Here is a 25,512-nt window from a genome sequence, read left to right on the forward strand (position 1 = left end):
CAGAGACAGCAGACTGGTCCAGAGGGGTGACCACACATGGGAGCTATGTGGATGAAGGCTGGGTCCAGCCAGGGCAGACTGGCCAGCAGGAAGGGGACCATGTCACCCCAGCCAGTTTTCCCCATCAGGAACAACCTTCTTCTTGAAGCTTCCCTCCACCCCTTCTGCATCCTCTCCCTCAACCCCGTACATTCTTGCTTAAGAAAAATGAAGGTCAAGCTCAATGTTTTCCTTATTTCTTTGTCTGGATCTGAAAGAATTACACAGAGGCCTAAAGGGACCAAAGAGCCTCTCACAGCTACTCTTTTCTTTTTCTGTACTGTACACGTACTGCTTTGGAAATAAAAGCAAACAAGAGCAAAATTAAACCATTTTGATGGGACAGTGTGTGGGCACACACCAGGGGCAATGGGCACACTGCTGCCCTGAGTACCTTGCCACAGCTTTTGTTACTCCTGGTAGCATTCTGATCACTTTATCCTGTTGAGGGAAGGGTGGAGGGCAGCTCTGAAACCAGCCACCCCTTAGCAGGAAATGGGGGCACTTGGCTCACATGGAAGGAAGTGGAAACAGGTGCTGGCAAAGAATATGCTTCATCTTGGTGAAGGGGAGTCCCAGGGGATTGGAGGCTTTGAAGCTCCAGCCAGGACCTCCATGAGAGACCCCTGACTTACCTTCAGCCTCCAGTCTTCCCACTGCTCACTCCTTAAAACTGCTGCCACTACAGGGACACTCTCCCTCTCAGAAGTCTCCCAGGTTCCCTGTGGCCCACTGAGGAAGGAATGTCTGTCTGTCTGTTAGGTTCAAACTTTCTTCTCTAGACATATCTCCTCTTCTGGTGTTTTACCCACTAGACCCCAGACCTGCACCCACATCTTTACCCTGACAGCCTGGGAATGGCCTGGTATGTACCCCAACCTGTCATATGTGAAGGACTGGACAGATTGACCACCCAGAAGGAGGAGTGAGTGAAGGGACCCCGTAGAGCCCTGTAGAGCCCCATAGAGCCCTACCTGGCCACTTTCTGGCAGTCAACCCTCAGACAAGTCACATTTCCTCTATGGTCATCAGAGTCTCCATATATGTAATAGGGATAACAGTGGTTTGTAGGGCCATTGTGCAGATGATACATGAAAAAGGCCTGGTACAGAACAGACTTTTGACAAAGGTTTATTCCCTTTCCCCACCTGGATCCTATTGCTCCCATTGTCTACGGGATCTGTACCCTATTTCAAATCCTCTCCACCCTTTCCAGGACTGGCCTCAAGGTCATGTATTTAGAAATCTTGTCCTACTCCGTGAGTCAGAATTCAAGTCACTTCTAGAACATCGAGAATACTCACATCTATCTTATGGACTCAAGTTGTTTTTTCAAGTAGGGATCACATCCGATTCAGCTGGGAAACTTTATGCCAGTCTTTAGCACAGAGCTGACTATGTCCTGGGTATTTAATACATGCCTTTTGGATGACCTCAGAGGCAGATCTGACCCCCAAAGATGACTTCATTCAACAGCATTCACACTACACTCCTCACATAATACATAATTGAGTGAATTGGGTGGACAGAGATGGAGCAACTCACCCAAAGACTCCAACAGGAAGCAGGAGAGCTAAAATTTAAGCCCCTTGGATAGTCAAAGTGCACAACTTTTCCAAAGGGCTGGGCTTGCCCGCTTCCACACCCCAGTGGAGCAGATAAGACAGATATTCTTTATTCCCATTACACAGAGAAGAAAGCACAGGAAATGGATCTACTTTGGTGGGTCCTTGCAGGACACCCATATTGGCTGGATTTTAGAGTGTGGAGGGAGGAGCATGAATGGCAAGGGGGAAAGGGAAGAGGTGGGGAAGAGAGGTGAAAAACAAGAGGACTCAGACATACATGGTGCTCCCCACAAAGACCATGAGTCTCTCACCAGCTTCCAGCCCCTACCTGCACTGCCACCACTGACAAGACCTCCACCGAGATGCGATTGAACTCATCAAAGCAGCCCCAGGTGCCAGACTGAGCGAGGCCTTTGTAGATGTTGCCGCAAGACTGCAACAAAACACACAAAGATTAAATCACCAACAGTGCTGGGCTTATGGATACATGTCCAAGTCATCTTCCATCTTTTTTACGATAGGTATTTCCAGTTCCCTTCAGACCACTGGTCAGAAACTTGTATTAAAATTTCAAGAACAATTAAATTTTTGATGGTATGGGGTTCCAACAGAAGTCACAGGATCAAACAGAACCTTTTCAAGACACTTGGATGAAAATCCTTTTAAAATGTCATCAGGGTTGCATTACTGTTGATTCTGTAGCTTTCAAAATCCCAGGAAATGAATAAAAGATGATTTTTCTTACACCATACAGACAAAAAGCCTTTCACTCAGCCTTTGGCATGGGATGTGCTGATGCAAAAGTTTATGTCTGTATCTTTAAATTCATGCCCGACCACCCGGTTTTCTCAGGGTGATGCGACTTAGAGATGGGGATAGGAGGTGATAACATCTATGGAAAATAAACTACAAGCAAATCTTTTCAAATGAATGCAAGAAAATAATTTTGAAAGGAAGAATTTATTTCTGTCCTAAAAATAAAAACCATTCTAGGCATTCAATGAGAGCTAGTAAACCATGGAGCAATGTAAAGGGACAGTTTACTGGGAGATGTTCTGAAGGTCATTGGCAAAAAGACATCAATAAAATGCTGGAGAAATGCAAATAATGGAAAAGTTCCACTCATTAATTCAGTGGCATTTTTTGACTCTCAGCTCTGTGCATAGGTCACATGCTAGAAACAGAGCTAAGTCTCTCTGAAAACTCGTAGGTAGGTCGTGGAGATGAGGTATACAAATAAATCAGGAAAATTATTCCATGAGTCATGTTTCCAAGAGATACTGTAGACCACAAATATTATGGAGTCCAGAGAGGAGTGGGTCACAGTGCTCCAGTGTGATCTGTTTTTCCAAAGAGGTGAGTAGAAGATGGTAGTAAAACAGCATTTTTTAAAGTTTATTTCATGGGACTCCAGACCTGATAGAAGCACCTTGAGGAAAGGGCTTTGTGGACAAGCAACTTTGGTCAAGGTTTATGTTCTTTAACCCATTTTGGCCAAGTTACAATACATATTAGTATTGTAAGGGCCCTAAGAGCAAAGTTAAGTTAAAGCTATATGGCTAGAGTTTCATCCCCCACTTGCCCCAGTGTAATGCCTGGTGTTCTCAGAATGCACTTTGGTGAACACTGATCATAAGAATATTATCATAAGATCTGGAGTTCTGGTACAAAAAGAGCTTTATGATCCCAAACGCACGTGGGAATTGATAGCTGTACACGATAGGAATGTCTGTGTAGACAGAATGAGAGAGGAAAGGCTTTCAAGGAGGAGAAAAGATTATGGAAGAATGATGAGCAAAATAATGATGTGTCCAGAGAAAAATAAAGATTCCAGTTTGATTAGAAAATTCAATTACTAAAGCAAATTGTGTTTATAAAGGCCTTGAATCATTCTAAGGGATCTTTGGATGTTTGGAGCAGAGAACATGATGAAAGCCAAATTTTGGGAGAATCAGTCTAACACCCACATGGGCTAGGCTCGATTTGGGGAAGACTTTAAAGAAGGCAGGAAAATATATCCAGTCTTTTATTAAGCTCCTGGAATGAGTGGACTTCTCCATTCATTCAGCGTGTATTTATTAACCATGTACATGGCCCTAGGCAATACATGACAGCCCTTCCTGAGCTCCTCTGTCCCTCTCTTCTTGTCCTGTGAGGGGGGCTTAGGGCATGAAGTCAGATGCTGGCTACAGAGAGAGTTGCTCAAGGGTTTAAAGCTGACGTTTTAATGAGTTCAGACTGTATTAAAATGCCACGTGCTCTGCTTGGCATTAACCCAAAAGTTGAGACAGCCCTGGTTGGGTTTCATGTCCTCCAGTGTCTTTTACTGGCACACTCTGTAGCTCTCCACCTCTTCTGGAGTATTCCAGGGCCTAGAGTTTGTGAAGTACACATTAGCACCCAGGATTATGCTATCTGGTGCTAACTCTAGCTCCCTTAATTATTTCATGTGTCTTTTGTACCTCCAAATAGGCTGGATTATACCCTATCCATCTGTGTATATTTATTTATTACTATTTACCATTTCTCTATAATACACCTACCATCTATCATCTATCTACTACCTATTTATCTATCTATCATCCCTCTATCATCTATCATCTATCTAGGTATCTATTATAGTCATATATTAACATTATCTATTTTTGGTACCATCCTATGATGCCATGGCAAATTAACCTGGTGACTGGAGTGTTTTATGATAAAAAATAATTCTGAACAGCTGGACAATAAAGGGGAAGGGAGGTCTGTAGGAGCTTAGTGAGGTTATTTGGTTCCATGGGAAGTCTGGTGTCCGGGAAGGCATCACCTTCTGTCTGGTGCGTTCATCATAACTGAACTTACTGCTGTTGCTCTGATCTGTATCCATCATGGACTCTACCACCAAAGCTTAGCTCACAGGTCACATGAACAAAGGATAGACCCCTCTCCCTCACCTTGTGCTCTTAGAGGAATTGGTGGGGTTTGGGTTCAGTGATTAGTTTTGAAACAATTGAGGAAATTGGTTTTAGTGACTTCTCACTATGGAGTCAGCTCATCTGTTCACATTTGCTATGCTGGACATGACTTTGAAGAAACCTGGCTGTTTTTCCTCAATCAATACACTGCATCTACATCCAAATGAGTGTGTTTTAGAATGTTCCTCTTGGGAGAATAAACTTATTTTAGCAATGCTGCCATTGTTCAACTATACAAGAATCTAGAAACTTCAAATAATCCTTAAGGCTTAGTTTATTTCTTAAAAAAATAATCTTTTATATATTTTTAAATTCCAGCCTGACTTAAAGAGAAACACTGTCTTAATGCATGCATTGATAAATACAATTTTACCAAAATTTAGGGGATGAAGGCCATGGGAAAGACAATTAGTATGGGTCTGGATTCTCATTTGTTTGCTTGATAAGAGAAAATATGGTTCTATAGAATGCTGCAACCCTTTGTGCAGCAAAATTACATACTACAGGAAGTATTAAACTTTCAGAGGCCAAATCTCATGTAAAGAGCCCTATATGTGATAACTGCAAGTGTTATCTTGCAATTTCTAAAATTATTTCTACCTTAAATTTATTTTATGGTGACATGACATACACATATATATATACATATACATATATATATTTAATGCCATTATTTTACTTTCTTCCACTCTAAATTTACTTACACATCCCTTTTAACAGAAGGGACTATAAGTCAGTTTAAGGAAATGCATATAACATAACAAAATAAAAACAATGAGACAGTAAGGCAATCTGTCATTATATGGCTTTATAAAAGAATCTGTATGAGGTTCACTTGTAAGCACAATGTTCCTAGCTAAGAAATGACCTCATGAGTGTTTTGTTTCTCTTGTTTTTATCTGTGACACAGACCTGGAGTTTATTTATTCTTAAAAAACAATGAGCAGCTTCCATGACTTAGCAATTATGAATTGGGCTGCAATAAACATTCTTGTGCAAATGTCTTTGTTGTAAAGTGATTTTTGGTTGTCTGGATATATACCCAGTACAGGAATTGCAAGATTGAATGGCAGGTCTACTTTTAGTTCCCTCAGTGTTCTCCAAACTTCTTTCCAGAAAGGACATATTAGTTTGCATTCCCACCAGCAATGCAGAAGTGTTCCATATATAATCACCCACACTTTCATACCAAAGATGAAACACAATTATAGCCCAGAAAGAAGAAGAGAAGAGGAGGGTGAGGGGGTGGATGAGTGGTGGTGGGGATGTCTGGGGGACCTCACCTACTGTGCATATTGCAAGGGTACATGTGAAATATATTAATAGTAGAGTATAAATGTCTAAACACGACAATTAAATGAGGCTAATGCTATCTTAACCAGTTTCATGTAAACATTCCAAGTTGTATATAAAATCAGCACATTGTACCCCATAAATGCAGTAATGTACACAGTTATGATCTAATAAAAGAAATGGAATGAACCATATCACCTGTGCACTCATCTTCTGTGGGCACCTCTTGTGTGAGAAGGGGGCTGAGCTAATCTGTTTCTAGATCACACCTGCACTTGCAGAACACTGTGCTTTCGTAGACAATTTGGGGAATGTGCACATGCACAGAAGAGCACAGATACGTTTGGCTTTTAGGTGACAACAGTATTTTCATATTAGTTATTTATAAGGCTTTCTGTGCTTCTAGGTCAGAGAGATGCAGTGTTTCGTTTTACGGATGACGAAGAGAGACCCAGAAGGTGAAGTGTGCCATCTGTGGTCATAGAGCTCATTAGGGGAATTGTGATCCATGAATCTGTGCCCCCTTGTTGCATCAGAGATTTACAGGAAGGTCAATGAGCTCCTGGGATCAGAGGCCCTCAGATTTATCATGAAAGAGCAGGCAGAGACCCCTCGTCTGGGCTTTTAGGCCTGGGGGAGCTAGTAGCCCAAATGAACTTTGCCCTGGTTTGGGTAGTCACCCAGTTCTAGTTCCTCCCAAAGCTGAGTCAACCTGTACCTTGTAGTCCATCTGCTCTGAGCAATTGAACACGTAGACCATGATGCCCAGTGCCCGGCCCAGGTCTTTGGTAGTCTCGGTCTTGCCTGTGCCTGCAGGTCCTGCTGGAGCCCCACTCATGGTCAGGTGCAGAGACTGGGTGAGGGTAATGTAGCACCTGTCAAAACACAGGTGGGCACAGGTCATCCTCAGGGTCCCAGATGGGCCTGCTGGAGCAGGGACAAAGGGCTGAGGTCCAAAGGCATGTGATGCCTGACATAGCTTCTGTTAAGGAACTCCCAAAGGCTGCCATATGCGTGTCCCACTGTGCTGTGGGAAGGATGTTGTAGTGACCAGGACAAGCCCTCCTTAAGGGGCATTGGTGGCTCTTTGCTAGGCTCTCCTTGATCTTGCCCTGCTTACTTCTCTAGCTTCAATCTCACTCTCCCCTCCCCAAACCCTGGCCATGCAGAGCTGTGTCCACTTGCCACACACACCTGCACTTCTGCTTCCCTCTTCCTTCTTCCCTACCCAATCCCAACACTTCAAGTCTACCTGGATGATGACTCTCATCAATCTTTGCCCGGCTAGTGGTCACTAACCCTCAGCTCTGGTATTGGACATTGCTTCACCCACAAATGTTCCTGGGTCCCTGAGACCCGGGGTGAGTGAGTAGATGCTCTTGCAGCTGAGCTCCTTCTCCACTTTAACTTCCCATGGTGTCTAACACATCTATAAATGTCTGCACAAAGTGCACGAAGGCATGACTGTGCTTTATTCATTGTTTCATCTCAAGAACTTAACACAACTCTAGGCACACCCACTCCCTCAGCAGCTATTTACAAAACACACAAATGACTCTGTAAATGAATGGATCACTCAGTCTAGTCACTCCTCCCATTACTGTTTCTACTGATGACAATAAAATAAACTCAGTTTTAAGCATATTTATTTCTAGTACTTTTAAAAAAGAACTTGCATTTCCATTTAATATTGGTTCAAGATGTTCTTTTGGATAATAAGCACATAAAAAGATAACTCGAGATTATTGGTCATTTGAGAAATGTAAATTAAATCCACCCTGAGATATAACTACACACCCCCTAGAACAGCTACAATCAAAAAGGCAGACAGTAACAAGTGCTGATGAGGATGTGGAGAGACTGGAGACCTTGTACATGGCTGATGGGAATGCCAAATGGTACAGTTACTTTGGAAGACAGGTTGGGAGTTTCTTTCAAAGTAAAGTATGTGATGTGATCTGCAATTCTCATCTTTGGAATTTGCCCAAGATAAATAGGAACATATGTTTACACAAAGACTTGTGCATAGCACAGTATTTACCTGCACATAGGTCATGTTCATAGCAGCAATATTCATAACAGCAAAGAATGAGAAACAAGGCAATATCCATCAACAATGAGCAGGTAGACAAAATGCAGTCTGTGTATACAATGGAACACTCTTCAGCAGTGTAATGGAATGAAATACTAAGCATACTGAACAATGGATGTATCTTAACAACTATGCTAAGTGAAAGAAGCTGGATACAGAAGATATATCATTGCACTTATGTGAAATGTCCAGAAAAGACAAATAAACACATCCAGCATATCAGTAACTGGGCTTTAGAATAGGAGCAGGAATTTCCTGCAAATAGAGCAAAGGAAAATGTTCTAATACTGAATTATTGTAAGAGTTGTACACTTCTGTATTCACTAAAAATCACTGTACATTCATAACAGGTGAACTCTAAGGCATGTGAATTATACTTTGGTATCACAATAAAGCTGTAAAATTGTGTCATTGGTCTAACTTTTTATTATGTAGAAAATCAATACATGACATATAGTCTGCAGGGTCTCAGGGGGCTTCCAAAATTAATTCTGTTTCTGAATCCAATGTCTTGAAATGACCAGGTACTTGCAGTTAAGTCATTTCATGCCAGAGGGGGACTAGGTTTCTACTGACTTCACTATGTCAAGAATCAAAATTATTTTCGAAAGACTTGAAGTAAGATCCTTTTTCTCCCCTTTAATTAAGTGCAAAATTCTCCTATCTGTTTCAGCCTTTCAAAGTAAAACCCAGGAAGGCAGCATCCCAGGAAGAGAGGAGAGGTGTGTGGAGTTATTACTCCATCTTCAGCTTGCCTGTGTGAAGGGAGAGATTGACTCAGGTGACCACGGGAACCTGGCTGCCTTTAACCCCCACGCTTGCCTTGTGCAGCTGAATCACTTTTCCTACTGACTTTAGAATGGGCCAAGAGGCAAAGTGAGATGAATCAGAGTTAAAGTGTTAAGTTGGGGCTCCTCTTGTCCTTTTTGGCCACTGATACCATTTGGTGACATTTCCCTCTCCCCCCAGATGTTCATAGCTACATCCTCACCAAGTCCTGCATGCAGCCTTAACTGCACCTGCCACCCCAGTCTGAGTTTCTGGCTCCAACTGGTCCCTTGCCTTGTCCCTCTGCCAGCCTCAGGCTTCCTCTGGAACTGTTAAGGCATTGTCGCAGCCCTGTGTCTCCCAGGAGGAAACGTAGACACCTGAACTAGCAGAATTTTAACCTCCAGAAAACTCACTTCACCACCTTCCCTCCCACTCTGCTTCTGTTCTATGGCTGTTCCTTCTGCCTGCCGGACGGTGGTCCACCAGGCTGTTCTCTCTCGACCTGCAGGGTTCTCAAGGAATATGGAATCTAGATACGCAAGGTCTCACAAAAATAGAATTCTCACAGAAAAACTCAAGAATTCCTTGAAAGAAATCCTTGGAACTCGGTGTCATTCTACTTTAGAGTACACTATTGAGCTTCTGATTATCTCCAGAAGGCACTTGGGGGGGAAAATGTCAAAATATTGTTATTTTGGAATAATGAAACTTGAGAGCTGGAAGGGATTTTCAAAATCAACTCACCAGATCTCCCTATTTTACATATGGGTAGACTGAGGTTCAGGGAATGGAATTAGGCTGTCTAATGAGTTCTAGTAACTAAAGCAGGGCCAGTAGGCTAATAGCTCAATCCTTGAGAAAAAACACACAAAAAGAAAAGAGTAGTATTTCCCTTTGCCACAGGAGAGGTTGCCAGGATGCTTGGGCTACTGAGCATACCCTAGTCTTTTGGGATATGTCCCTGCTCTATGGTCTTGCTAGAATACTTGTCTCTTTAAATACCCAAGCCAGATCCTTCCATCTGCTCCTACTTGCTAGCATGGGCCAGTTGATGATGCTGTGATGGTTTACAGCCACCACTCTGGACTCAGATGAATGAGTTCAGACCTTGCCTCCATTATCAGGTGTTTGTGAGACTCAGTCAAGTTATTGAAATTTCTTTATGCCTTAAAAAAAAAAGGTTTCATTGAGATCATCACAGCATATTTTCTTTTTCAAAAGAATGTAGACAATTTTGCTGCTGCAAAAACAACAGCAATTGTGAAAGTGGCGAGGAATCCTTTGAGAAGAGATTTGAGTAACCAGTGAACTCCAACATGAATGAGGGTCAGTTTAGTTTGATTCCAGTGGGAACACAGAGCCTTTCATGTTGGAAGAGACCTCAAAGAAGAGGCAGTTTGACTCTTTAACCATGCCTGGCTCTCCCCCTTTAAATCCTTCACATATGATCATGTAGCTTTTTCTTCCAGCAAGGCACAGTTTTCTATTCAAGAAGGTGGTCCCTTCCACAGTGAGCTGGTTCTTACTGTTTGAAAGGCCTTCCTAACCCTGAGCTAAAATTAGCCTTTTTTAATTTGGGCAATGACTTTAATCTGGGGGATTTTGTTCTTATCCTTGCCACCAAGATCTTATAAGGATAGAGTGAAACAATTTGAAAGTGCCTTAGAAAGTAGAAAGTTAATCCACTTTCAATGTGTTATTTTTGAGGTAATAAAAATATGAAATCTAGCAATTTTTTTTGACAGTTATTCAACTGGAGGATAAAGAAAATGTCAAAGATGCTGTATCTTGATTTTAGCTATGAATAGCCTGTGGCTATCACAGAGAAGTGGCCTGGATAATCTTAGAGTTGGTGAAATCACAGTTGGTTTGTCTTAATTTTCTATTGCTGTGTAACAAATTACTGCACACTTAGTGGTTGGAAATAACACCCATTTAATATCTATAGCTATGTAGGTCAGAAGTCATGGTGGGTTCTTTGCTTGGGAGTCTCACAAGGATAAAATCAAGGTTTATCAGTTGGGTTAGACTTTCTTTTGGAGATTCTGGGGAAAAATCTGCTTTCAGGTTGACTCAGGTTCTTGGAAGAATGTGAATTCTGAGGTCCCTTTTAGGCACTGTTGGCCAGGGGATCTCTAAGAGCCCAAAGGCCATTCTGCTTCCTCGAACATGCCCTCCATTACCTTCAAAACCAGCCACATCATGCCAGATTCTTCTCATGCTTCAGATCCCCCTGGCTTCCCCTTCTGCCCTCAGCCAGGAGAAATCTCTGCTTTGAAATGATCATATGATCCCATTACATACACCTGAATAATTTCCCTTTTGTCCTATAACAAAACACAGCCAAGGGAATAATTTCATCATAGTCACAGTTTTTATCCACATTCAAAGTGGGAAGGATTACACAGGAGTGAGAGTCGTGGTGAGGGGTGGGGTCGCTTACAGACTTCTGCCCACCACACAGTTCAGTGACCATAACTAAGAAGTGAACATGGCCATGACAATGTCCACCTCTAGGGGAGACCTTCAATGGCATGCTCAGGACTCAGATTAACTTGAATTAAATAATAATTGATTAATAGAAGATTGACTAAAATTCTAAATAATGTTACTGATTAAAAATGATGGGATAGACTTGATAGAGTCAAATTTAAGAGAAACAATTGATCTTAAAATGAGCAGGGACTTTCTGAGTGTAAAGGTAATCAGAGAACACCCCAGAGAAAAGCAGGCAATGACAGACAGTAATGAATAATTCACAGGAAAAGAGGAACCCGGAGCCAATAAACACATAAAAATGCTGAACTGGTGAGTAATTAAGGACATCCAAATCCAGATGAGATGCAATTTTGACTGATAAAAAATGGTAATACTGAATGCTGGTCAGAGTGTTGTGTGATGAACACTGCTAGTGAGGGGAGGAACAACGTTGTTTTTTAAGAACAATTGGAGGTATATTTCCTCTAATTATTCTGCTTCTTGGAATCTACCCTAAGGAAATAAAAAGAAAGTTGGTCAAAGTGAACATGGAAGTGAGTTTACACAGCTTAATTTTTAAAAGTAATAAAGCTTAGATATAACCTAAATACCAATAATGTGGTTATGTTACATAAATTATGGGATATTTGTAATTTAACTATAAAAGAGTATTAGGATCCTATTTAGTGACTATTCCTGTCAGTTTGCATGTTTAAAAAAACAAAACCAGAAGAGAATAGACACAATACAATGTTAGGTAAAATAAGCAATCTACGACGTTTTATGCACAGCCTTGTGATCTCAATTTTACTTTTCAAAATCTGCATGCAAAAGGAGACACACTAAATCTTAACAATGGCCATCTCTTATTTTCTTTTTTACAGATGACTAAGTTTTTCAGATGTTCTTCACTTCAAAATGAGAGAAAACTTCAGAAGAAAGTTGTATGACATTTGCTATTTGTGTTCTTGTCCAGCAAATCACATTCAAAGATTCCTGCATCAATTCTATCTCACCTACTTGTGGGAATTCTTGAGAAATTAAGGGGTACTCAGAGTTGATAAGCAGTTGATTGAGACAGTGCTTAACACAGTGCAGGGCAGAAAGGGGTGTCAGCATGTGAGGGAAAGAGAAGGGGAGGGGAGGAAAGCAGGGATCATCGAAAGGGCAAGAAACAACTTACGAGAACTGCCTTTGTTCAGCCTGAAAAAGCATTTCTATTTAGTATAGGGCCCACGTCCTGTGACAGGGCTGAACCATCGCATCCACTTATATATTCAAGTCCCATCTAGGCAGTGGGAAATTCCAGAGAAATAAGCATAATCAGTCAGATGTACTGTAATACAGGTGTGCTTTTAATGAATGTGCAAAGGTTGTACAGATCAATTGTCCATTTGATTACTTCTTCTGGCAGGAGAGAATTAAATGTACTTAGGCTACATACCAATAAAGGCTGAATGGTTTTTAAAATGTGATTTTCTGTGTGGAGGATAATTTTTTTTTTTTCTGAGCAAAACATTTCTTGAGATAATAATGGAAGTCAATAAGAAAATGGAATTTGCCATATAAATATTCAACTACATACGACTTTGTCAGAAAAGCATCTAATGTGCAAACGAGGTTAAGGTCTATATAGTATTCACCATTATTTGCAGCAAATCTTTCTTTCAAGTTCTTATTTGCATCATTTCACAGAAGAGGCGATAAATCTCTATTTTAAAAATAATTCATTGTCAAAACTTTACCCTTTCCCTCTATAGGGCATTCAGCATTCATGTACTCGAGAACTCTAAATCTAAAAGAGGTAATTATCTTCCAAAACTCCCAGGCAGGTGCTAAGTCCCAGGGTAAAGAAAAGTCTTATACTTTTTATCATGCGGAATGGCAATGTGTGATATGTCAGTGGAAAGGAAGGAAATATTCTGACTGGTACAAGGAAGCTAGGCACATATCTAGAGGCTCAGAAATCATTTCACTGCATTCACTCAAGGAGTATTTCTTGAATGCCAATTATGTGCTGGACATGGTGCTAAATCCTGGGAGTAGAGAGCAAATGAAAGTCAATGTTATCATGGAACATATAGTCTAGAGTGGGAGGCAGATATTAATCACATTGTTCAAATATATAATGGCTCCCTTATTCTGTTCCAAGTGGTACAAAATTCCAAACTTTTGGCTCATATTCCAAGGCAGACAGAAAAACTCCATGTAGCATAGAATACTTGAGCAGATTTCCCCCCGCTAATGCTGAGAATCTTCATAAGGATGGACACTTGAGAGGGTCCACTCCAAATGTAAAGGTGAGGAAATCTTTCCTTTAACCAACACAGGATAAGCTCCTCCAACTAATGGGGCCCAAGTAAAGCTCTTAAGACCCCAAACTCCCCAGAGTTGTTGGCATCTTTATCAGTCCAGTTGCAAAAAGAGCTACATCTCCCCCAAACAGATGTTATTTATATTGGTCTTAAGCTGAGGCAGGGAGGTGGGTGGGTTTCCATCTGAGCACAAAAGACAGAACAGCAGCTCCTTCCTCTTTGGGAGCCAAGATGCAGACAGAGTCTAGGATAGATCCTTCCCCTAAGTCAACTCCCCCTTCCTGATTCTAAGTTAATGATCTGAGCCTTTGACTTTTAAACATCATTCATTCATTCAACAAATACTAATTCAACATTTACCAGGTGCTGGTGACATAGCAGCAAATAAGAAAGACAAAGTTTTCTGAGTATAGGGAGCTTATACTCCAACGGGGAATGTGGACAACAGGCAAGTGAGCAAGGTCATTTCAGAATGGGGGAGGTGTTAGAAAGAAGAAAAACTGGAGAGCTTTCAGGGTTACCATGTGTATGTGTGTGTGTGTGTGTGTGTGTTGGTGGGGGAGAGGCTGCCTTTATAGAAAGAGGGGTCAGGGGAGACTACACAGAACAGAAGATAGGAAGGTACAGGTGGAGAAGACAGAGGGAACAAAATGTGTGAAGGCTCTATGAAGACATGAGCTTCAAGTGATCAAGGAAGGGAAAGGAGGCTGTACCATTGAAATGTAGGGAGTGAGGCATAAGGGAAGTTGACCAGAATGATCAGGTCCTATGAGAAGTTCATATTTTAGTGTAACATAGCAGGAGCTCCTGGGGACAATGATGTGACTTCTACAGGGCCCCTCCCACAAGAGAGAGATATCTGAGAGCATAAAGGGAGCAATGGGACTCTGGGTGGAAGAACTTTTCAGACTGAACAGAAAAATATGATCAATAAATGGAAAACACAAGGGGAGAGGAACCATCTTGGCCATGATGTTGGGATTTCCAAGTACTTGGGACTTTCTACATCTTATTCTTTCCACAAGCACAGTGATTGCCACTGAACCAATTTGGAAATATTTAGCAGATATTTGGAAATACATCTGAGGCTTTGACTAAAATACAGGCAATATCACTGAAAACATGCGGAGAGAAAATTAAGTAAAAGATGGCACAGATTCTATCTGGCCATTTTAACCTTCACAATTTATGACAATCTCTTCATTACCTGCAAGTCATTTCTTTCAGGGAGCCAGTCATTCAGATATACAAATCTTTCTGGAGAAGAGGAGATTTGGTGATCAATGGAATTATAAGGAAAGGGCATGAACTCTTAGCAGAGTTCACAGACATCTCAGCAGAATTAAAATATCATTTCTCACTCACATGGACCATGACCTACTTTCTCTGCCCTCTTCCTCCTGTGCCTGTGTTCTGCCACAAGATAAATCTCCATAATGTACAGATTTCATCATTTTCAATAGTTTATCACAACTTGTGGATGAAGAATATATTCCTCAGACTCTGTAGTCTGACTGTTTTATGGCTGGCTACCTCCTCCAAAGGCAAGAGTCTACATTCCCTCTTCTAGAAAAATATCCTCAGTTTTCCCATTTGTATGTCTTTGTTCACAATATACCGTTTTCCAGGAATGTTTATTCATAGCTCTTTAACTTTTGGGAATCTGAGGCCACTTTAACAATTAGTGGATGCTATATATCCTCTTAAATGAGAAAAGCAACATGTGAACAGTTTTCTTTATGATTTTGTGGATAGCCTGATGACAAATCTTATAGCCTAGTGAAATCCTACTGGAATTCAATACACCTTTCAAGGTCCAGACCAGATACCATCTCTTCTCTGAAGCTTGTCCAGTTCTCTGTCCCACTGTGAGAGGACCCTCTGTGCTACGAGGGCTTACTGCTAACTCACTTGCTAGGGAATTTGTAGCATATAGCTTTGAACTTTTATACTATGGCCTTGTACTTTTTCCCATTGTGCTGTATAATTTTTCATCTATGTATTTCTCATTTTGCTCACTAGAAGTGGAGTTCAAGGGCAGGAAATTTTTTAGTCATCTTAATATTCTCAGTGACCAGTTCAGTGTCTGGTGTGAATTTATTCGTGTGTGAATTCCTATGAATGACAGGGAATATGTCTCCCTGAAAACACTGTAAGCATCGTAATGGTTGGAACTACTTTGCTTATATCTTTGTATTCTCAGAGTTAGAGGTGCTGAATAAAGGTGCCAGGTGATTGGTCAATTGATTGGTAAGAAAATAATAATAGGGAACAATACTCAGCATGTATTATCTTAACTCTTTATAAGCATTACCCTATTTTATCCTTACAGAAATCATTATCTCACAGATGAGGAAACCAAAAATTAGGTCAGTTTTTTTCATGGTCAAACAGCTGGTATGTACTAGAGCTGGTGTTAGGTGTGTGTGGCTGCCAAGTATTTCCTCAAAAAGTCATGATTCATCGATTTGGTTTCTGGGGTTTGTTCCAAAGAAAGGCTCTGCCCTAAATCCTTTTGGTTTCATTATAAATCTGCTGGTTGAGTCAGGTCCTTCCCTTGCAGCTCTGTAAACAAACAGCAAGTGACAGTGACTTGACCTTGGATAGCCACTGGGTGGCCTGAATAGCAGTAGGGCTGTCAATAGCTGACAGCTTCACTCACCTATCAGTCAAAGGTGTGATCACCAGGCGAGGTGTATTTCCCAGGTACTCATAAGAATATAGAAACTGGGCATCACAGATGTTGGCAAAGCAGTGCTTGACTTCATCATCCCAACGATGGCGCAACTGGGACAGCCAGAGGAAAGCCTTGGCATTATCTACCTAAAGAGAGGGTGGCAGAGAAGACACGTGAATCATGTGTTTAAGAGCTATCATTAGGTGGACTCTTGGCCACAGGATGCACAGGGGTCTGGGTGACCTGGGCATTCTCTCCTGCAAGAGAGAATAGTGTGCTGTGAGCTTGACAGCATAGAAAGCACAGGCTCTCTGATTATGCCATTTTGGTGAGTTTTTAAAAGGTAGGAGCAGTCACCATGATCCTCCCTGTTGCTGGGAAGACTCGGAGGCCTTCATGTTTTTGGCCATAATTAAGCTACTCCTGTGGTGTAGCTATACACAAAGAGGAACCCCTCTGGTGTGTGGGACCCACCTTCTGAGTAATCATCTTGGCCACCACATCCCGGGCATGCACATCGATGGTGCATATGGTCATGATCTTCTGCCGGTCCCCCTTGGAGAGCTGGCCAATCAGCATGGTGATAAGGGTTTTGAGCTGGGCCACTTGCTTCTTGTAATAGTCCTTCAAGGCATTCTCATAGCCTTCCTCCAGCCTGGCAAACGCAATGCCCACTTCTGTTGTCCACCAGATCTGAGAGCAGGTCAGGGCCACCTGTGGCACCATGAGTCACTTAGTAAAGCTGTTACCATGCCTGCTTCCAACCAGCCCACTCATCATACAGTAAGGGCTCAGAATGTAATTGTGTGGGTGACTTAAGCCCCTTCACTCCCTTTGCCACTAGCATGGACTAAGAGAACCATATGCTTACCCTTTGAGACGCAGAGTAGTTATAACCTAAGTGGGAAAAATACTTTCTGCTCCTGACAAATGTAGCATTTGGTTGAGAACCACCAAAGACTGACTCTGGTCAATGTCAGTGGCTTCTAGAAATTGCTACACTGATGATAAAGTCTTACTTTGCACAGGAAGCATCTTTTCCCCATATTGTTATTGGGAAGATAACAATATATTGACAGAGATTCTCTATGACACCCAGTCTTTGCTTTGTTCTTCTGGAAAATCTGCTGGTCCAACATTCTCATTTATCAAGCCACTGCTGATCCGTGGCATACATTAGCTTGCCCACAACATTTCTGATACATTTTCTTGTGAAACCTGTAACTCCTAATGCTTCTGTTTGAAGGCCAAAGTGAATGACACCAAAAGTCCATGTGGCCAGTATGATTTATTTTTTAGAGATTAAAAATAAATAAATGGAAAAAGCAATTTAAATACATGCTTCTGTTTTCTTGTTTTCTGGGGAACTTTATATGCAACGTGAATAATTTTGATTTTGATTTGAACCCTTCACCACAGCACTCTAGTGAAGATTTATAAACTTATCTGTAGTATCATTCAGTTTAGAAGACACTGCTAGAAGATACCTATTGGTAAAGCAGGAAGCAACAATTTTTCTTGTCTTGAAATTCTGATATGGTAAATGAAGAATTCTGATGGAAATTATTTTATTTGTGAAATAGAGAATCTCATTGCAGTAAATAGTACCAACCTTTAGTTTACCTATTTTTACCTTTGAGTTTATATCCTATTAGATTTTGTTAGAGAAGTTCCTCTTGCGTTGGTGGCCTTAATTAGATGGCTGGATGGAATACAACAACTCTATCATCAATAAACACCTCTTCTCCGGTGCTGACTCCTTTTTTCTTCCAAATTCCTCCCTGCTATCCACATTCCTTCCTTTTTCTCACTTCTAAACTCCTTGCAATGTGGCCTCTTCCCTATCACTCTTCTGAATTCCCAAGTTAATCCATGGACAGTCTTCACCCTCTTTATTTGGCTTGATTCTGTAAAAGTATCTGGCATTCTGGCCCCTCATCTGTTATTAACAGCTTCTGGTTTGGTTTCCATGATTACTGTTTCCTGGTTTTCCTTCTGCCTAAACAGACCGTTTCTCCTGCTGCTTCTTGCCTACTCAGGTTCTGAAGGATGGTCAAAGATTTGTTCTAAACTTTCATTCCATTCCTTGCACTTTCCCAGAGCAATTCCATCTATCCCTGTCGCTTCAATTATCACCAAATGTCTGCAGCCCCTCAACTTGGCCAACACTGCTGTGGTGCCATTAACCAGGCAGAGGAGGAATGGTGTTTTCCAGCCAGATTTTACATTAAAAAAAATTGTCCTTCGGTCTGCCCCTTCTCTTATCACCCTCCTGAGAAATCTGTAAAGAATTCAGATATATCTTAGACTCAAGTCAGACTCCCTAACATAGTCTATAAGAACTGTTTTCTAGAATCCACCTGCCATCTCTTGATCCTCACCTCTTACTCTGGCTCCAGTCAAATTCAGTTCCTCAAACATGTCATGCTCCCCTTGTTTCCCAGCCTTTGCCCAGACCTATCCTGTGCTTGGTTGTGCTGTCCCTGCACATTAGCTTGCTAACTCCTACTTCCGTCTCCTTACACACTATGTATCATGTCATAGGCTCAGTGGGGTGGTCCCTGGAGCCCACTCACTAGCTATGTGCTTCCCCTTTTATTTGTGAGTGGCTCAGTTCCACACTGTAAATTCCAGCAGGTCGGTTACATTGCCTTGCTTTCTGCTGGTGTCTCCTGTACAAGGCACAGAGCTTGGCACATACAAAGCAGGCTGCTTCAGAGAGTTGGGAGTAGGGAAAACTTTCTTCCCACTATACCTGGTGGCTTACATCACCAGGAAGATAAAATAGACCACTCCTGCTTTTCCAAGGTCATGGTTTAACTAGGTCAGAGCTGTCCACTGCCCATTCCTCCTGCTGACCCCACACAGACACCTGGGACTTGAGGCCCTCCTCAGGGGGACAGGACATACACAGTAGGTCTGGGGTTCAGCAGTATCTGAAGGCTAAGGGATAGAGCCTGGGAGGATGTGGCATAGGGTCCCACCAGGAGGATACCTGAGCTGGGTAGTCAAAGAGCCACTGCTCCCTCAGCTTTTCTTCATAGGCAGCTACACCTTCGGTCATCTTGCACCTCACGGTGGCCTTCATGTGAGCGAGCACGTGATTCAGCCATGTTTCCACCTCGAAAAGCAACACTGGGTTAGACATGGGCACCTGAGAAGCTATGATTAATGCAGTGGAGCCCCTGCATGGTAGACAACACCACATAGCTACTGGAGGCATAGTAGACACATTGTGCAATGCAGGGTGGTGGTGAGTGGGCACAAGGTGTAATTAACCAGAGGCTGACATGGCCACGTGGTGCACACAGGGCAGGGGTTGGGGGTTGCCTCCCAACAGTGTGAATCTGGCCTGAGCTAAGAGCGAATGAGTCAGAAGATTCTCATGACCTTGCCCACAGTGAGAATGGAGACATAAGCCAGTATTGAATTTCCCAATTTAATGCTTTCTGAGACTACAAAAAGAACACATTCTGAATTAACCTCCAGGTCCACCTTTGTAATATGACTGCGAACTTCTGCTTATTTTCTGGTACTAGAATTGCTTCCCAAGATAGAGGTGGGTAAAGGTGGAATCCTATAAAAGATCTTTTTCTTTAGGTGTTACTCTGTACCAGATCAGAATTCTCAAGGTTGGTACCTTGCTGGATCATTTAGGATAATGATCCAGGAAGGTCTTATACTTTAGTGGTGGTGCTGAAGGACAGGAATCAGGTTTAGGGAGAACATAATCCTGTGCATCCTGTCTCTTGAATTTAACATGGCTATCCAGAGGTAGCAGCCCCCAGGGCAGTAACTAGCTCTCTAGGGGAAAGGGCTGTGACAGGAAGTGACTCTGAGGTGTGTTTGTGTAGAGAGGGGACAGCTCAGGAGAATGGTTCATTTCAAAGGACATTTTCTCCCAGGGAAGGTGTCAGGGCTCCAGATGCCCCTGTGGGGTGCTCTAGGGGCTGCCATGTAAATGTCCCCTGGTGCCACTACTCATTTTAAAATCCTTTTCTCATTGACTTATGTAGTTGTTTATGTGCATTTTATTTCTCTCCACACAAGTCTTTGGTTATGAAAAAGATATGAATGTTGACAGGTGTCCTTCCCAGGGAGAGGAAAGCAGAGCACCAAAGGCTGCCTCAGTGTCAGTTAAAGTCAAGGGAAGCTGAGACTGTCCCAAGGCAGGGACAGCAGCTCTGGACCACGGCCAGAAAAGCCCTCCCAAAAGGTGATGCTGATCACATTTGAATGCAAGCACTTGAGAGAGGTGGAAAGAAGGGAAATGTCACCTGCCCGCTGCAGTCACAGGGCTTGCTGAAGGCCACGTACTCCCCTTCTTTGCTGTACATGCCCAGACTCGTCTTGGTTGGCTTATCCTCAGCATCCAGCTGGAATTGCATCTTCGCCATGTTGTCAAAGAGTTTGGAAAGATGACGTTGCACCTGTGAAGGGAAACCGCACCAAAGGACTGGAGAACCCATCCAAGAATTGTTAATTCTAATAAGCAACTAGGGACCGACCAAGTAAAAACCAGTGTGAAAGACAGAGTGGCAGGTGCCAAGCATTTAGGGGGAAGTTTGTGGAAAAAACAATGGCGATGTAAGGATAGAAATGAACTGACTCATACAGAAGTGGCCATAGGAATACCATATGTAATCTGTGAGAGTCAGACTATAGTGACAAACTAGCTAAGCCATAGTGGTTTGACTAGTTTCTGCATGGTTTGCTATAAAGAGGACCAGATTGGAGAAAAATTTGGAGGTTACATTATAAAACTTCTGAAGAAAACGTGACTCTGGGTCATAAGACAGACAAAGGACAGTCTGGCAGAAGAATGCTAGCACACCCAAAGTTTGAGGGTCAACAGTGGTGGCAAGGGTGCCTGTGGAAGAAATCATCCATTATCAGAACTTTTTAGTGCAGCAAACACTAGGTGGGTTCACAGCAAGGGGATGCCCACACCTGGCAGCACCGATGTGTTCTATAGATGTTCAGGGTGGCAGTACCAGGAAGGAAACTAGACAGAGCCGTACTATGATCCTGAGGTGAAGAAATGGAAGAATGAGGTAAAAACAATACATAGAAAGCTGTTCTCTGGTAGAAGTTTTTGAATAAATGCAAAGAACCCTTAGACTGCAGGTGCCCTGAGTTATAGTGGTAAATTTAGAACATCTAGTTTGGGATTAGAGGGAAAAAAATCTAAGAACATTTAGAGAAACTAGAGGGAACTCAAGAAGACACTACCCACACTGGCTTGGGACAAATAGCTTGATAGTATGGACCCTTCTTTATCCAAGAACAAATAGCAAATTAAGAAAAAAACCAATATAGAACCTATTAAATTTCTGAAACTTAAAAGAAAGAGAAAACAAGACTCAAGAAATAGAATAAGAGTATAAGAATATAAGCATATTAGAATAAGAATATATATATTTAAAAGCTTTAATGGGGAAACAAACAATTTTGAAAAGCATTACCTTGTTTTATTTTCAATTAACTGAAAGAAACATGAACTCTACAAAATACGAGGTGAAAGATGAGTTGGAGAAATAGAGAAATAAAGTAAGGAAATTAATAGTGGCACAGTACACTTGTAACAGCATTAGCAATACTAAAGGGCTGAATTGACATGCAAAAAGTTAAATATTGAGAAACTATAAAAAATCTGGTGAAGAGGACTCAGAGATAACAATATATTAAAGAGAAGGCAATGTATATACAAAGCACAAAGAAAATGGAATTTCAGTTTATATTAATATGATGACCTGAAGGACAAAAAAATCCAGATAAATGGAATAGAAATATTATTTACAAAAATATTCAAAGAAAAATTTTTCAAGATAATGAAAGCTCAGATTTTTGGATAGGAAAAGTCCTCATCATGTGTCAGGGACATATAAATAAAGTAAAGCGATTATCTAAACATATAAATTTAAAAAATTTATTTTAATTCTTGATCTCTTTTGGGATCCAGATAGAAAGAAATTAGGCTATCTAGAAAGTTGTGACTTCTCTATAACAGCAAACAGCAAAACAATGTCCATAAAGATTGAAAGGAAATTGCTGTGACATAGGAATTCTAAACTTAACCACTCAGTCACTCACATGTGAAATGACAGAGAGTCACAGATCTAGAAAGAATTAGGAATTTTCTACCATGCTTCTTCAGTTAGCATGGAGACTACTCAAAGATTTACTCAAACCAAATGAGAAATACATCAAAGTAAATATTTTAAAATGAGTGATCTGACCTCTTCTATATATAAGATTAATGAAATTATAGTTGCAAAATAGAATTGTAATGCAATAAATATTTTAACCTCACCAGGTCTGGGCTACTGTGGAAACATTTCAATCTACGGAAAATAAATATAGGCTGTATGTATTAGGAATAATCTTTCTTTACTACTTGCTTCTTGTCAACAAATCAACAACATAATTTCTTTTTCTTTTGTAAGGTAAGTATGAAACAAGGTCTATTGAGAAGAGGAAGATAGGTTTACAGAATAAGAAAACTTAGAAAGCAGGATGCATCTACCATAGACAGCAAATGGGCCTCCAGGGCAAGTAGGCAAACAGGCCTCAAAACACAATTTCAATAAATTAGAAAGGGCGTGCCAAAGACAGAAACCTCATGCACAGGTACCATCTTTTGGCTCTACTGGAGAAGCTCTCATCTATTGCTGGTGGGGATGCCAAAGGACACACCTGCTGTGAAGAGAAACTTGGCAATCCTCAACAAGACTGTATGCATTTACCCTTTGAGTTAACAATCTCACTTCTAGAAGTTAACCTCCAACAGTATGAAGTCCCATGTTACTCAATGCCACATTATTTATAATTGTAAACTATTATAAATAACCTGTGGCCAAACTATCTATGGTATATGAATCCATAAGGAATGTTGCAAATATAAGAAAAAATAAAGGCATTATCTTTGAATTGATATCGAATGATTTCCAGGGTCTGTAAGTTTTTTAAGTTTATGTCAAAGTGTAAACAAGTATATATACAGCATACTACCTTGTGTGTAGAAAGAAGAGGAAATAAAATGTACATGTACACGTGTGAGTATATATCTGCTTCTTTTTTGCAAAGATAGACATAGGACAGATAATCCAGAAAATAATGAAGTTGCTTCCTTACAGGGGCTGGAGCAGAAGTAGCAATGACATGGGAGGAAGAGGGGCAGGAGCAACACCTTCAGAGTACACATATCTTTTTGCATAGTTTGACTTTTGGAATTGTAGCCGTGTTACACATATTCAAAAAAATCAAATCAACAAGGGTGGAAAAAACCTAACACTGAAAGCAGAGAAGTAAACGAACCCAACTCACTTCCAATGAATAACAAAATCACATGGAGGTGGGGGAAAAGCTCATCTAAGCATTTTGAGACTCAGACTCCATGGTCAAAAGCAGTGGTTCTCATAGTGTGGTCTCCAGCACTTTTGTAAGACCAGTACTTATAAAATTATTTGAAATGCAAATTGTCCAGCCCTCCCAGACCTACTGAATCAGAATCTTCAGGAGTGGGATCTAGGAATTTGTACTTTAATAAACCTTCCAGGTGATTCCGATAACCTCTCAAGATTGAGCACTGATGTCTATAGCTCCAAATACTAATAGTGCTTTAGTTAGTTACTTTAATTCTCAAAAACCTTACTACACAGTAGGCCTCTCTCCTGTTTTTTTAATGATGAAGAAAGTTTATTGTAGAGCAGGGATATGCCAAAGACCATTACAGCTAATACGTGCCTAGCACCAGAGACCAGAATCCCCAATTTTGGACTTCTCACATCACATTTGCTTTTGCCACTAAACCACCTTGATATCCAGTTAATATAACCTCCAATCTAACTACCTATGGAAATTTTAACTATCACTTTAGACCACAATTTACCAGATCTCTCTTCAAAACCAGATCAAAGGCATTCTCAGTCAAGGCTTTATCCACACACCACACCCCCCCCAATCCTTGGTCATCGTCAGAACTTCTCATGCTCTATGTCAGGGAGTAGCCTCTTCTGGGCCAGAAGGGCCCCTGAGCAGCAGTAATGGTGGGAATGAATGCTGAAGAGAGCCATGATACTGTGGGGATACAGGTCTGCCAGACTGAGGAGGTGTAATGCAGGACCTGAGACTCCCTCCTTCTGCAAGCACCCCTAGCTCACCTGCTGCGGGGCTGTGCCATTGGAAAGGATGTCCAGCAAGTCTGAAGAGGAGAGAAAGTAGAACCGAGGGAAGGCAAGCCTCTTGGTATCGAGGTACTCTGCCAGGGCCTTCTCACACAGGTACAATCTGAGGTCACAGAACATAAAATTTCCTAATTAAGAACCATAGGTACACATATATCACCTAAATGCAAATACAGTAGAGCCTCTGTAAATTGACCACCCGAGGCACTATGACAAACTGGTCAACATACAGAGATATTCAACATAAGGAACTTCCACTGAGTACACGTAGTATCTGTCCAATCTATGAAAAGTAGGTCAACTTAAGGAGGTGGTCAGTGGAGGGAGCTGGTCAATTATGGAGGTTCTATTGTATATGGAATATATGAGATATATACAGAAATCAGCACATGAAACACATACTACCCCATGGTACCCACACACAGGCCAAGCAAGGACATGCAGAGGTGCACATATTCACTTACTCAGGCATTAAATACAAGAAAGGTCTCAGGCACAGAAGCAGGGACAGGAAATACAAGCTGTTCATTACCTGCTTTGAATGTCCTCCAGTTTTTCATAAAGACCTGATTTGTTGGTGGCTTCCAGTACTTTTGGAGTACTCTGAGCATCATATGCTAGCTCTTTAAAGTTAACGTCAATGCCTTCAAACCTTTCTGAATCCTATAATAAAAATGTGGAGAAAAATTAATGGCCATTGTCCTTGGTTCCTAGCAGCTCCCCACACGTGGCCAGTTGGAAGCAGAAACCTGCTCCTGGGTTGTCCAATGCAGATTAGAGTCAAGAATAAAAGCCCTTAGCTTTAAATGGTAGTTCTCAAAAGTTTTTGTCTTAGAGCCATTTACATTTTTAAAAATTATCAAGGAGTCCAAAGAGCTTTCATTCATATAGGTAACATCAGTATCAATATTTTTTTGTATCAGAGACTAAAAGGTTTTTTCAGAAATTTAAAGAAACTTTGTTAATTCATTTAAAAATGAACAATAATAAGCCCATTGTGTTAGCATAAATAACATGTCTTTATTGAAAATAATTATATTTTCCAAAAACAAAAAATAACAGATAAAAAAGTGGCATCATTTCACTTTTCTTTTCTTCAAATCTCTTTAATGCAGTGATTTTTTCTTTTTTTTTTT

The 25,512-nt window shown here is 41.2% G+C and overlaps 1 protein-coding gene across 1 annotated transcript in view; it reads right to left on the minus strand.

The window, feature by feature from the left end:
- Positions 1–25,512, minus strand: part of DNAH9 (dynein axonemal heavy chain 9) — a 373,298-nt gene that overhangs the window by 255,543 nt on the left and 92,243 nt on the right. Inside the window, exons 21-28 of the mRNA XM_003791085.1 lie at positions 24,909–25,039; positions 24,353–24,479; positions 20,468–20,620; positions 19,186–19,311; positions 16,665–16,904; positions 16,176–16,336; positions 6,576–6,732; positions 1,936–2,040 (exon numbers count right to left, since the gene is read on the minus strand). Coding sequence (XP_003791133.1) covers positions 1,936–2,040; positions 6,576–6,732; positions 16,176–16,336; positions 16,665–16,904; positions 19,186–19,311; positions 20,468–20,620; positions 24,353–24,479; positions 24,909–25,039 — 1,200 coding nt within the window. The remainder of the gene's footprint in view (positions 1–1,935; positions 2,041–6,575; positions 6,733–16,175; positions 16,337–16,664; positions 16,905–19,185; positions 19,312–20,467; positions 20,621–24,352; positions 24,480–24,908; positions 25,040–25,512) is intronic.

This window comes from Otolemur garnettii, unplaced genomic scaffold (assembly GCF_000181295.1).
Source record: "Otolemur garnettii isolate 467f Iridium unplaced genomic scaffold, OtoGar3 scaffold00046, whole genome shotgun sequence".
Lineage (NCBI taxonomy): Eukaryota > Metazoa > Chordata > Mammalia > Primates > Galagidae > Otolemur > Otolemur garnettii.